Source organism: Pituophis catenifer, unplaced genomic scaffold (genome assembly GCF_029215685.1).
Source record: "Pituophis catenifer annectens isolate HBS135680 unplaced genomic scaffold, rPitCat1.0.hap2 SCAF_1, whole genome shotgun sequence".
In the NCBI taxonomy this organism is placed as follows: domain Eukaryota; kingdom Metazoa; phylum Chordata; class Lepidosauria; order Squamata; family Colubridae; genus Pituophis; species Pituophis catenifer.
In genome coordinates this window covers 29,095,566-29,108,699 of record NW_027256881.1, presented here as the reverse complement: position 1 = coordinate 29,108,699, position 13,134 = coordinate 29,095,566, and the positions used below count along the sequence as shown (strand labels likewise).

The following is a 13,134-nucleotide window of genomic DNA, read 5'->3' as shown; positions in this document are numbered from 1 at the left end:
TACCTTGGCATATGTTCCATAGCTCATTGCAGTTTTGTAATATCATTCTCATATTTTTGTTTTTTGTGCAGGTGTTACTTATGTAAGAAACTTCTTATTAAGGATACTGAAAGAAAAATCCCATGTATTCCTGGAAAGATTAATGTGGATCAATATGGAAATATACTCTATATTCACATAAGGTGCTTCACATGTCATTTTGCATTTTTTGTATTTTTATCTTGACTTCTTTTAACATATGCTGTAGAAAAGTTTTAGTTTATAAACTACACTCCGTCTATTATTCCAGTTTTAACCAGGTGTTCTAGGGAACAATGGCTAGGGAACAATGACTTTTGAAATAGAGATTTATTAACAAAATAATTTAGCAGATCAATGCAATCCCTGTTACTGTCTCAAATATATAATTTACTTTGACTGAAAACAAAAGGTAAGCAGGGTCACACTTGGGTTACTATTTGGATGGGAGACAATGAAGAAATGCCAAGGCTTTATTCAAAACAATTTCTTGGAAGAAGCAGTGGTAAACTGCTTCCATGTTGTTGTCAAATAAATATGGATATGCCAATGAGGTTATTAGAACTTAAACTCTATTCAGAGTTTATACTTTTCTCCCTACCCTGTAGCAATCAACACAAAATGGTGATGTTAGCAGAACACAGGTGAGATGTATGAAACATTGCCAATCATTAAATTAGCACAATGAGAATCACTCAAAAGGTGAAAGCAAAAAGAATTACGTTTTTTTTAACCTGTGCAAGTCAGAATTAAAAGCTAATTTCTCTAAAATGGCTGCTCATTTTTCTCTATAGAGATAAATCTTGGGATATCCATGAGTATCTCCTGAGTCTTTTTGAAGAATTAAAATCATGGCGAGATGTATACTGGCGTCTTTGGGGAACTATTAATTGGTTGACCTGTTCAAGGTGTAATCAAGTGAGTATTGTTTTAGCCCCCTCCTTATATTTTTAGTTGTCTTAAAATTTATACAATAGCGTTTTTGAAGAAATATTCATTTTTAAGAACAATGTATCATAGAGTCCAGTCTGATTTGCAGCTTTCTCTTCTTTTTAATCAAAAAAAAAAAAAGACTTCAAGAATGGTAATGGTGATAATATATATGTTGGTTGCTATTGGGTGTCTCTTGCAGACTTTCCTGTGCACTGAATTTTCACACTGCCAATATCATCCTCAACCAGTCCTCTATCCTGGTGTAGCAAGTTCTCTTGGTTCCACTGGTACCGGAATATATCCCTGCTGTAACCAAAAAGTTCTTAGATTTGATCCTGCTCCTATTCCAAAAGTATGTATTTGGAAGAAATCTTTTAAAATCATCCTGCCACATAGTTTTTAACCAATTTATATCCTCAATCTCCATTCCAGCCCCAAGGCTTTGTTGCCCTTTTAATGAGCTACTGCAGATTTATTTATATGAATGCCATCCAACCACAGTATGCAAATTTGGTCTATGTGTTTACTTTACTTTTTTGTGTTTTACTATGACTTGTAATGAGGCATGGTTCACTGAATGATTTTTAAACCATTAGCATTAATATTTACTTTTATTTAATATGCCCAGGTGGGAGGCGGTGGCTCAGTGGCTAAGACGCTGAGCTTGTCGATCAAAAGGTCGGCAGTTCAGCAGTTCAAATCCCTAGTGCCGCGTAATGTGGTGAGCTCCCATTACTTGTCCCAGCTTCTACCAACCTAGCAATTTGAAAGCACGTAAAAAATGCAAGTAGCAAAATAGGGACCACCTTTGGTGGGAAGGTAACAGTATTCCGTGCGCCTTTGGCATTTAGTCATGCCGGCCACATGACCACGGAGACATCTTCGGACAGTGCTGGCTCTTCGGCTTTGAAACGGAGATGAACAGCGCCCCCTAGAGTTGGGAACGACGAGCACATATGCCCGAGGGGAACCTTTACCTTTACCTAATATGCCCAGACCAATGGCCCCACAACAGGGGAGTATCTCAATGGAGGTGGTTAATTAAGAGCCCCCCCCCTCCCCAAAAATCTGGCCTTCTCCTTCCCCATCTTATAACTATGATTTTACTTTGATGGTACTTTCTTTTTACTGAGCTAGGAGTATTTGTCTCTGATGATTTTAAAGTTTTCATGCTGCAAGTGCCCAGAGTTAGAAAAGAGATAGGTGGCAAAATAAATCAATAAAATAATAAATTAATAATGCACAGATACCTAAATACAGTACAAGGCCTACTTTTCCACAACAACAAACCTTTGAGGGGAGCTGAGAGGCACTCACTAATCTTCGGAGGTGGGGGTGGGGACTAGAACTTGGAATATGGATCTCCACAGAATCTGTCTGCTTTTGTCAAAACAATAAAGGTGATATCATGTCATCAGTTCTACATCAGGTGATAGATGAGTACAATGTAACAGCACATACATAAAAAGGGGGCAAGATTGCATTATGATGTTGCACTGCTATTTTCAGCATTCTGCCCCCTTTGACTCTATCCCCCCTGCATGCGCACATACACACACAGAAGCTGAGTTCACTTTCCTCATTCATAGTCCAACACATTAACCACTACATTATACTGGCTGCCAAAAAGAACACATAACAAGTGTTATAACCATTGTGCCAAAATCACTTTTGTTTGTAAAGATTGTGTTATTGTATACATTATAATTATGTATTATTTAATTTGTCTTATTGGCTTTGACACTTGGTTCTTTTTTAATAAAAGGGATGTAAAGTAAGAGATCATGTGATTGGCTTGCCTCCTGGAGGTGAAGGTGGGGATAATGTACCCTATCAGACAGCTAAAATACTGAATGATCTGATTCAGCATCGAAATATTATTGTTCTGCCCTTTTCAAAAGACCAGAACAGGTAAGAAAATAGATATATGTTACTATTTAATAATTAAATAATTTCTAGATGTATGCCATCAGTTAAATAACCTTCTCTAGAATCAACAACATTATTGTGCATAATAAAGCATCGTGTTTGTCTGCTGATTTAATATTTGCCACTTTAAAAAATATGTTCTGTTCTGGATAGTCATCTGCCTGCAGAATTCTGACTAGAATAACACAGCTGTTTCTTTTTGTTTTTTGAAGCAATTCTGGAATAGGGCTGAATGATGAGAAGGGTTTTGAATATAATATTTTATTGGAACCAAATTCGTCATGGGGACCCAAAGCAGGAGAAATTAATGCTGTGAGTAATTTTGGTTCCCCCCCGCCCTATATTTAAATTTCCATTAAGTTGTATCACTTGTCCTTCAAGAGAAGCACATTGACCTTGGTGTCTTTAGGTGAATGTGTAAGTACAGTATGTATGGGAAATTCTTTCTGCCAGACCAGTAAATTGGATGCAAGCGTGATGCCTAGATGCCTAGCGGTATCTGCTTTTCATCCCAGGTTAGCCAAGTTCTTTCCAAAGAGGGAAAGCTGCTGAGACCTAGGTGTTTGGGCTAAAGAAATTGGTTATTGTGCAATATCAAACCGATTACATATGAATGAGCGCCCTCTGTTCCCTTCCCATACTCTGTCTTCTGCCTTCATTAGCTGCCTTCACAGAAGCTTTACTATGTTAGATGTAATGAAGGCTTGCTTGAAAAGGAAAATAATTCATTAAAGTAGTTAAAGTTCAAAGTTAAACTTTGAAAAGATGAGTGAAGCACAAGAGCACTAAGCACATTCATGAAACATAAAATTGCCAGAGGCGGAAAAATAATTCGATCATTCTATGCATGGTGACTCTCTATTATCACCGGTGCAGATAGGATTGTGATATTATTTGGTTGATAAGGTAAGAAAAAATGTTAGTTTGTATTTTGAAAAATATTGCTTCCTTGTGTACTTTACATCTTGAGATGACTTTGTACCAAAGAACAAAACCCTGCTCAAGAGGAACTTTCAAATAATAATTTAATGCAGCAAATTATGATTTTGATTTTTTTTTTGAGTTATTATATCCTAGCATTTTCCAGCACTGCTGATGTAAACCACTCCTTTTGGGGGGGAGGGGATGTCTGAATCATTACTGTTCTTTTGCATTGTAACAGGAGAATTGCCCTTTGTGTTTGCATTAGACCCCTTTAAAAATGCTCACAGTAGACTTGCCACTCTCCAACTCTCACTTCTGTTCTGGTTTTCTTTTTTTTCCCTTTCTTTAGTTCCTTTCTCTGAAAAACTGGACTCTTCAGCTGGTATGTTTATCTTAGTTATTTATATTCCATTAGATAAAATTCCTTCATTTTCAGTATTCTGCATGTTTAGTTGCTTTGTTATACTAGGGTCCTGCTTTCAAGGAAACCCCTTTGAAACTTAACTTAAACCACTGTCTTCAGCAAATATTAGGATAGAAATATGGTAATAAGTTTTTGGCTGGAAAGGTTAGAGTCAGAACATTATTTGGAAAGTTGCTGGTTCAGCTTTAAAGCATCTCCTTCACACCATCCGAAGTGCTCTAGTCTACAAGATAGTTTCTGCAATTTCAATGGCTGCAGTGGCTTATACTTGAATGTTTATTGGTCTTGTTCTTCTCTTTCTTTGGTTTTTTTTCCCTTTTTCCTTTTGTATTTATTTATTAATTAAGTTTTATCCTGCTTTTCATTCAGGAGCTCAAGGAGACAGTTTTACATTTTACCATTATAATTCCATTGAATTTTAGTAGGTTATTGTTGTCAACCATGACCTGAGCACTTCGTGGTGCAAATCATGATTTTGCAGCTCAATCGTAACTCCTACTGGGAAAGAAAATGGGGCCCCACTTAATCCACTATATTTGGGCTGTTTTGAAACATAATAGAATTTCTAAACATGTTGATGATTGCTATAACTCTGAGTTGTGATTTGTAATGCAAGAAGAGTCTTTTCTTTTTGATATGAGAGTTGTTCTAAAATAGATGAATGCATAGGTAAATAAATGTTTTGCTAGGCAGAATCTAAAAGAATAAGAAACACAAGTCATATGAGAATGAATCATCAGCAGTTCTGCTCATTGGACTCCCAGGCAAGAGAGGGTTGCCTTCTCTGTTTCATCTAAATTGACAAACTGCAACCAACAGTGCAACAGATAATCCTCACAATAGTTTCCTGCCATTATGTGACATGTATAGAATAAACAGGCAGTGTTTTTGTCTGAATGTCTGATTATTCTCACCCCAGATTCCAGTGCCATGCAGCTCCCTGAGAGCAGTAAACGTATTAGATGCTAACCATCATTTTGACTAGCTACTCCTTGGAGTTTCTGCAGTTTCTGCAGAATGGTGATGTTCTAAAGTTCTTTGCTGACTCCCCAGTTTTTCAGCATATATATGTTTTAGTCCAAAGTGTCAATATAAGAATGTCATGAAGCTCTTTCATTTGATCTACTAATCCTAAAAGTTATATAAGTTGAAGATGTGTCTGGGATTGGTGATGGGAAAAAATTAATTTTTAATTCAAATGAGAAAGTACTATTAACAAGAAAACCTGTCATTCCTGCCCTATTTAATGACTATTTAATGCACTGCAAACAACCATTTTTTAAAATGCTAGTTTGGGAACTTCAACTAGTATAGAATGAGACTGCTGGATTGTTTATGGGAGCTAGGGGAATAGATAATATAGCATACATTCTCCATACTACTTCCATTCCATCATAATCAAGGTGGGAAAATTAGAATTTTTAAAATTCAGATATGGTAGAAAGTGAAACCTAGATCTCTGTGGGTAATGCACAAGTCCAAGATTCCTTAAGGCTCATATAGGGAATAATTTTCAAACACATATACCAGATGACAAGCACAGAAAATTCAATTTTAAACCAACCAGTTTCTCTTTCTAGTTTATTGTGTAAATCCTGTTGCCTAGCCATCTATTGTTGTATGGAGAAAAGTAGTATCCATTAATTTCTTTCCTGTCCCCTGGCTATAATAGAAACAACAGTTGCTGCTTTCAGAAGATGATGAATACACAACTGGATCTGAAGTCACAGAGGATGAAGTAGGTGATGAAGAAGAAGTGTCCAGGAAAGCAGGTATTTTTTTCCTGGCTGTAATATGAAATATGATAACAGTTAGGGATGTAAGAGCAGAAATGGGAGTCCATGCGATTGGCACTAGGGCCATGCTGAAGACCGTTTATTATTGGTTAAGAATAATCGAGATGGAGGAAGGGAGATTACCAAAGCTAGCACTAATGGATCAGATTATTTCAAGTAATAAAAATAATTGGTTATCAAGAGTTCTGAAGCAGGTATCTAGCTCTGGTATTCCTTTAAATTGGCAGCAGTATGATCATAGGCAGATCCGAAATTGGTTTGCACAGAGATTTAAGGACATAAGTGCACAATCGGATACTGCATAGGTGACAGCAGTAAAACCAGCAGCCCCTGGTTATCGGCCAATAAAAATTTTTTTAAAATAGAAAAATATTTAACTGTGCCTTTGTTTCCCGTCATAAGGAGATTTTTTATCAAATTGAGATTAGACCAACTTCAAACAAACATGCTTGGGGGTAGGTATAAGGGTATCCCTGTAAGTGAAAGAGTCTGTTTATGTGGGAAGGGGGAAGTTGAAACAATGTCCCATGTAATTTTTGACTGCCCTCTGTACTCAGATTTGAGGGAACATCAGCTGGGCAGGATCTTTTACACCAGCACCCCTAAGTCGAAAGAGCACTTCTTGCAACATTGTTTGTTAGGTTCTAACTTGCAGCTGGTGAAATGGATTGCCAAATTTGCTGTAAAATTGATGGAAAAAAGAACAAAGTTGGTGCAGCAGAATGTGGTAGATTGCAGGAAAGATCACTTGATTTAATAATGTAATTCTAATAGTTTTAAGACTGATTGGGTAGATGCAGGGGTGACATTGTAATATAATTTTAATCATATTTAAATTTGTATCTCAAATTATTGTATTCTATTCTGATTTCATTCTAGATCATATTTTACTCTAATTTCATTTTAAATTGTGTTTTATTCCTATTCCAATTTCATTTTAAATTGTTTCTACCAAACTTTTGTAATAATTGTTTCTGGAGCTCTCCACTTTGATATGGCCCAAGGGCTAATCAATAAATAAAGATTGATGTAAGAAAGTGAAAAATATCTTCAAAAATCAGTATACCCCATAGAACTTTAATATGTATTCATTATTGTATGCATTCATCCATTTGTCATGTTTATATGGCCCCCCATGTCGCAAACAAATTAATGGGCAGCATACAACAAAGCATAAAACAAAACAATCAAATAAGTATTAATATTATTATTTAAAGCTTTAAAATTATAAAAAGCCCCCAAATGAAAAGAAAAATAGGCAAAGACCAGGTGTTAATTACACTGGAGCCATCTCAATATCAGATCTTATATAAGATTATATGTTTACTAATTCAGTATTACTGTTTTGTATTTTTATTTCTTGCATTATAGAATCTTTCTCTCTCTCTCTCTCTCTATTCTGATAATGAAAGCCACTTTGTGTAGGCATGCAGCTTAAAGAAACAAACATACAGATTCCCAACTGTTTTAATTCATTGTTGTGTATTTGAATATGACAAATAAAGCGAGCCTAATATGGTATATGCTGATAATTTGTGTACACTATTTTTAATTAACAGGAAGAAAAGAGAGGCCAAAAAAAATTATCAGAAATCCCAAAAAGCAAGTATCTTCACCTAATATTCAAAAGAAGGAAAAAACATTGGAGAAGGTAAATCTGAAATGCGTAAAATATTAAGATTGCTTATTGCTTAACGCATTGTAAGCCACCCTGTGTCTCTGGAGAAGGGTGGCATATAAATCAAATTAAAAATAAATAAAAATAAAAAATAAATGATTTTAAAAATGATAAAAAATAACTTTTTGTTATTCGCTGAAAGTAGCAACAACTTTTATTTTATTTTCAGCCCAACCCTGGAAAAATTAGTTTAAAATAGGCCTTTCTGTTTGATGGATCTAGAATAAGACTTAGGTCTCAATAATTAAATGAGAAGAACTAGTCATAATGAGGTTAGCTATGCCTTCTTTCCATCATTAGTTTTGTTAGTAGATATAAAATCTGACTTCGTAACTACCGGTACTTAGGGTTGTTTGTTGTTCCCCTGAGCCTAAAATCAAGTATCTCCAGGGGAAATCCTCCGTGGTTAGTAGCTTGCATAGTTTAAGTAAAGAAAAGTTGATCAAAGATTTTTCTTAATATCTTTTTTAGTGTATTCCTTTTTTCTTTTATTTGACAGCCTAACTCTCGGGACACATCTCCCTTTATGTAAGTATTGGCTAAAATTTAGAGGAAAGCCATTAAAGCAAACTCTAGTATTTTATTATTTATATAGCTGCCCATTTGAACAAATGACTCTGGGTATGACATTATGAGTATGCAGCAGAGTAAGTGGGATCCTTCCAGATCACTAAGATTCAAACATCACAAATATTGCTGGTTGCCAAGTGCCCAATGTACCAGTAAGCAGTGCTATCTTAATGCTGTAGCCAGATCTGAAGCCCATGGAATGATCCTAATTATCTGATTCCTCTGGAGCTGCAAGCCAACTTCACAACCTGCCCTAAAATTATCCAGTTCCTCTGAGTTCTGCAATGGCAGAACCCCCAGGGGGAGGGCGTTCTCTGTGGGAGCCCCGACCCTCTGGAATGGATTGCCCACTGAGCTCAGGACAGCCCCTGACCTTCTTTCCTTCCGTCGCGAGCTGAAGACGTGGCTCTTCCGCCAATTAAATTGATCCGTTTGGGGGTACACTGGTATAATTTTAAATCATTTTTAATTGGGTTACTGATTTTAATTTGGTATTGTATTGTGATTTGTATTGAAGTTGTCATTTTGTAAGCCGCCTTGAGTCCGTAGGGAGAAAGGCGGCATATAAATCGCAATAAATAAATAAATAAATAAATAAATAATTGTCCCTTTTGAAACAGACCCAATAGTGCCCTGAATTATTCTAGAAAGAATATGACTGATTGCTTGCTTCTATGTTTTGTCATGGCTTATCTGCTTTTTCATTAGAATGAGTATGCAGCAGAGTAAGTGGGATCCTTCCAGATCACTAAGATTCAATCAAGATGCTCAAAGAGAAGAAGGTAAGGTGTACCTGCTTAGCTTCTGTGACTTTAATAGATAAACTAATGCTAGTGATGTTCCATGCCTGCATAAATGTGTAAATGTCCAAGATTCTGTGAGGTAGAAATCAAATCTTTCTGCTGTCCATGAAACATCTTAATATCAGTGAATACTCCCGTAAGATATGAATAAACATCATCATTATTATTATTATTATTATTATTATTATTATTATTATTATTATTATTTCTTTTATATTGTGTTTTTATTTCCCATAAGCTGCCTTGAGCCTATGAGCAAGTAGGCAGCAATAAAATTTTCCAAATAAACAAAATAAAATAAATAAATAATCTGCAGCCCTCGGCTGTATGTATTCTTCAGAATCTTGAGGATTGGCCTCAGAAACTCTCCAAATGATTTTTAATGTGACAAATAGAAAAATTATTTTTAAATTATCTTACTTTAATTTGTGCAATCTTAATTTATTTCAGTTTACAACAAACACACTTTAATGTAAACCTTGAGGTATAGTCTTTGTCCTTTCTTTCAATATTTAAAAGATGTTTGAAAATCCACTTTATAAAGAAAGTTCTCCTTCTTGCCTGTCAGTATCTATTTTTAATTTGTTAAAAGAATAACTTAAAAAAAACTCATTGGAAGCATATTTGGCACAGTTAATCCTAGTTATTAACTCTTTCTTCATAACAGCAGTTCTAAATTATTCTGGTCCCTTATCCTAATTCTTTATGTGCTTTTTGAAAGATATATTAGAAACAAAGGAGCAAATTCTTAGTCTACAAAGAGATGGGGGAACAGTCCTCATTACTCTAATGGTGGGCGCAGTAGTAGATTTTTTTACATTACTAACTACTTTAATGAAAACCTCTCTATCTCTTATAGTAAAGATTTCTCACTGGCTAGACTTCATGTTCTGCCATTCAGCACAAGATTGCCCATGCACCTGTTGGTTTGGGCCATTGAGACCCATTTTACTCAGGTATTAAGACAGAATTATAAATTAATAATAACTTTCCTAGCCCCTTGTTTAGGTTATTCAGAAAAGGTGAATTCTTTCTTTTTAATAATGGATTGATCCGGGGCGGGTTTCAAAACCCGTCGCTACCGGTTCGATTGTGGGCGTGTGTGCATGACACTTCTGCATATGCCCAGAAACTTCTGTGCATACACAGAAGCATCCAGGCAGGTGGGCGGAGCCTCCCATCGCCGCCGCTACCGGTTCACCCAATCCGTGGAGAACCAGTAGCAACCTACTACTAGATCGATCTCTAGAAACATATAAGACAGGGGTGTCAAACTGGATTTCTTCGAGGGCTGGATCAGCATTGTAGTTCTCCTCCACAGGCCAGGGGGGAAGGGATGGATGCCTCCTGCAGCACACTGCCAGCCAAAACAGGCCATGTGACCCATTTTCCGGCCCATTTTCAGCTGGCAGAGTGCTGCAGGAGGCCATGGAGGGTGAAAACGAGGCGTGGGGAGACGCACGTGGCCCGTTTTCGCCTCCAGAGGCACAACGGGCCGGTACTTTGATATTTCCAGGCCAGTCCTGCAGGCCAGGTTTAAGCACCTCACGAGCCGGATTCAGCCCGTGGGCCTTGAGTCTGACACCCCTGATATAAGAGATTTACCAATCTTTGGGACTATAATTGTTGAAAAAGGGCTGTGGGTTTAATATTAATATTTATTGCTTCATTTAAATCTTTCTAGATATGGTTTGCTATTCATTTATTTATTTGGCATTTACTACATTTCATTTTAATTTTCCTGTCATAAAGTAATTGCTACTCTGAAGAGTGAAAAGGTTGTAGGGGCTGGCTCTTCTATTTCTTTTCTGTGTTTTTTTTTTTTTTCAGATCAGCGGCGAATGATTGAGATAACAGGACATCTAATAAAAATTAGGTTGGGAGATCTTGATCGTCTAAAATCAAAAGAAAACAAAGAAGTGAGCTTTATTGCTGTTCTAATTTAATATCACTGATGTATTTTGGCTATGCATTTGATTTTTTTTCCTTTAAATTATTATTTGTTGCCTTTCTATAATCCAGTAAACCCTCCATCGAATGCTGGGTATAGTAATGATTCCTAAAAATAATAATTGTATCTCCTTGTTTCCCCCCCCCCCCTCCCCTTGAGGGGTTTTCCCAGCTGTGAGCGGCCTGATGCTTTTGGTCTAGTCCTTTTCTTGTCTCCCTCTCTGGTTGGTGACACTGTCGCATTGCCATATTGGATGTCTTTCCATCACATTAAAAGAAATCATCATTTACTACCCACAACTAGGTTGTCCTTTGCTCCTCCTTTTGAGTAGCCTCTCTGGATTTTACCATATTTTAGTTTCTATGGAGGTTCTCAATTATTCAGGTCATGGTTGTCCCAAAGGTGTTTTGAATTGGAGAAGCTTCTTGGATGAGAAGCAAAACATTTTTCAAGGGGAAAAAAACCCAAGAAAGTCCAATTGCCTTTTGGCAACACCTTCATGGCTGTTTGCAGGTGGATAAAATGGATTCATCTAACAATTACCAGCTTGCTTAACAATCAACACTTTCACTTAACAACTGCCCCCAAAAAGATTGTAAATATCAGGCATACTTATATAGTGAACCATGTAAACATTTCGAGGCTCAATTACAACCGTAAATTGAGGATTACCTGTACTGATTTCTTCTCATTGTTTAGTAAATCTGGGTATTATTACAGTATAATTACAGTTCAGTTTTTAACTTGTCTCTCCTTGGGACAAAAAATAAACAGTTAGCAAAGGCTATCCATCTCTCATTATGTAGAGTAAGAAATAAAGCACTAATCTGTAAATCACATGATTATTTGACTTCTGTCCTTTCAGTCTGCAGCCGGAATTTATGCAAGACTTGAAGCTCAGATCAGGGCAGCGGCACAAGTCAATATTCGTCAGAACATCCCTGAAAAAATGATAAGGTAAATATTAAGTATCTAGGAGAAGGAGAGTGAAGAGGAATTTTATAATTGGTATATAAAGATTTATAGAAGAGCAGCTAGATTTTTATATGCAGTATGTCTACACTGTAATATTGTAAGCCTCCCAGAGTTGCCCCTTGTTAAGATGAGTGGCCAATATGTTCAATGAATAAATAAATATTTAAATAACATGCTCTAAAATTTCGGAGCTGATACGATTTTCATTCTCCTTAGAAACTAGTTTACAGCTTCAATAATTGGATTCAATGTGGTAATTTTACTTTATACTTACCTTTTTTCTTGCGAACCGGTCCACACCGGGGACAACCCACAACTGGTGTCCATGTATATGTCTATACTGACACTTGCTTCCTTGTACTTGTTGACAAACAATTAAATAAATAAAAATAAATAAATATTCCATTGAAGAATGAGAGATCATATTTGACGGCTTCTAGTTTGGTAGTACAATCTTCAGTATAGCAAAAGCAGCAAATGACCCCTGGCAATTGATGAATTGTTACTGTTAACTTCTGTTGTAATTTTTCTAATGTATTTCTATCAATTTAGGGCAAAAGCTCGGTTTGGTCAAAGCCGCCCAACTTAAAAACAAAACCCAGAGGTTTTCTGCGCTGAAGCCAAAGAACTTTCCTGCCTTCTGCAACTGCTTCCAGGATTCCAGAATCCGGGCACGCTTCTTCTGAAAGGTTTCAGTGACTGACGTTCCTGTCTGCCATGTTAATTATTCTGTTTTAATGAATTAATACCCATTTTACACTTGTAGTTAGTTGTAAATACACCATTTTCTCTTAAGCAATGGTGCATTTATAAGCCTGCAACACAAAATGTAAAGCCCTTATTTGACTGAGGGTGGAAAAAGTGGTGCTAATGAAATTAAGAATTTCATATTTTGCTATCAATTTTTAGTAATGGTCAAACCTGGCCTTTTTATATACTTTGTGCTTTATCTGGCAACAGTACTAACTTGTAATGATTTAGTTGTATAAAAATAAGGTTGGTAATGCCTTTGCATCCTGTTTAAAATCTTGATCGTATTCCTATTCTGCCTTTAAGATTTCCTCTACAGTGTTTTCTCTCTCAGTGAAACTGTGTGCATGTTAATAGGTGCTTTCTCTCCAAACTTCCTTTCT

The 13,134-nt window shown here is 36.3% G+C and overlaps 1 protein-coding gene across 2 annotated transcripts in view; it reads left to right on the top strand.

The window, feature by feature from the left end:
• SANBR (SANT and BTB domain regulator of CSR) overlaps positions 1-12,605 on the top strand; it is a 28,432-nt gene extending 15,827 nt beyond the window's left edge. Inside the window, exons 8-20 of one of the 2 annotated variants that reach the window (XM_070947443.1) lie at positions 72-182; positions 813-936; positions 1,151-1,303; positions 2,717-2,862; positions 3,093-3,192; positions 4,154-4,186; positions 5,901-6,000; positions 7,584-7,675; positions 8,202-8,230; positions 8,981-9,054; positions 10,906-10,994; positions 11,892-11,983; positions 12,554-12,605. In XM_070947443.1, the coding sequence (XP_070803544.1) occupies positions 72-182; positions 813-936; positions 1,151-1,303; positions 2,717-2,862; positions 3,093-3,192; positions 4,154-4,186; positions 5,901-6,000; positions 7,584-7,675; positions 8,202-8,230; positions 8,981-9,054; positions 10,906-10,994; positions 11,892-11,983; positions 12,554-12,590 (1,180 nt within the window). In that variant the 3' untranslated portion in view covers positions 12,591-12,605. The remainder of the gene's footprint in view (positions 1-71; positions 183-812; positions 937-1,150; positions 1,304-2,716; positions 2,863-3,092; positions 3,193-4,153; positions 4,187-5,900; positions 6,001-7,583; positions 7,676-8,201; positions 8,231-8,980; positions 9,055-10,905; positions 10,995-11,891; positions 11,984-12,553) is intronic. The other variant, XM_070947451.1, reaches the window with a different exon arrangement.
• The last annotated feature ends 529 nt before the right edge of the window (positions 12,606-13,134 follow it).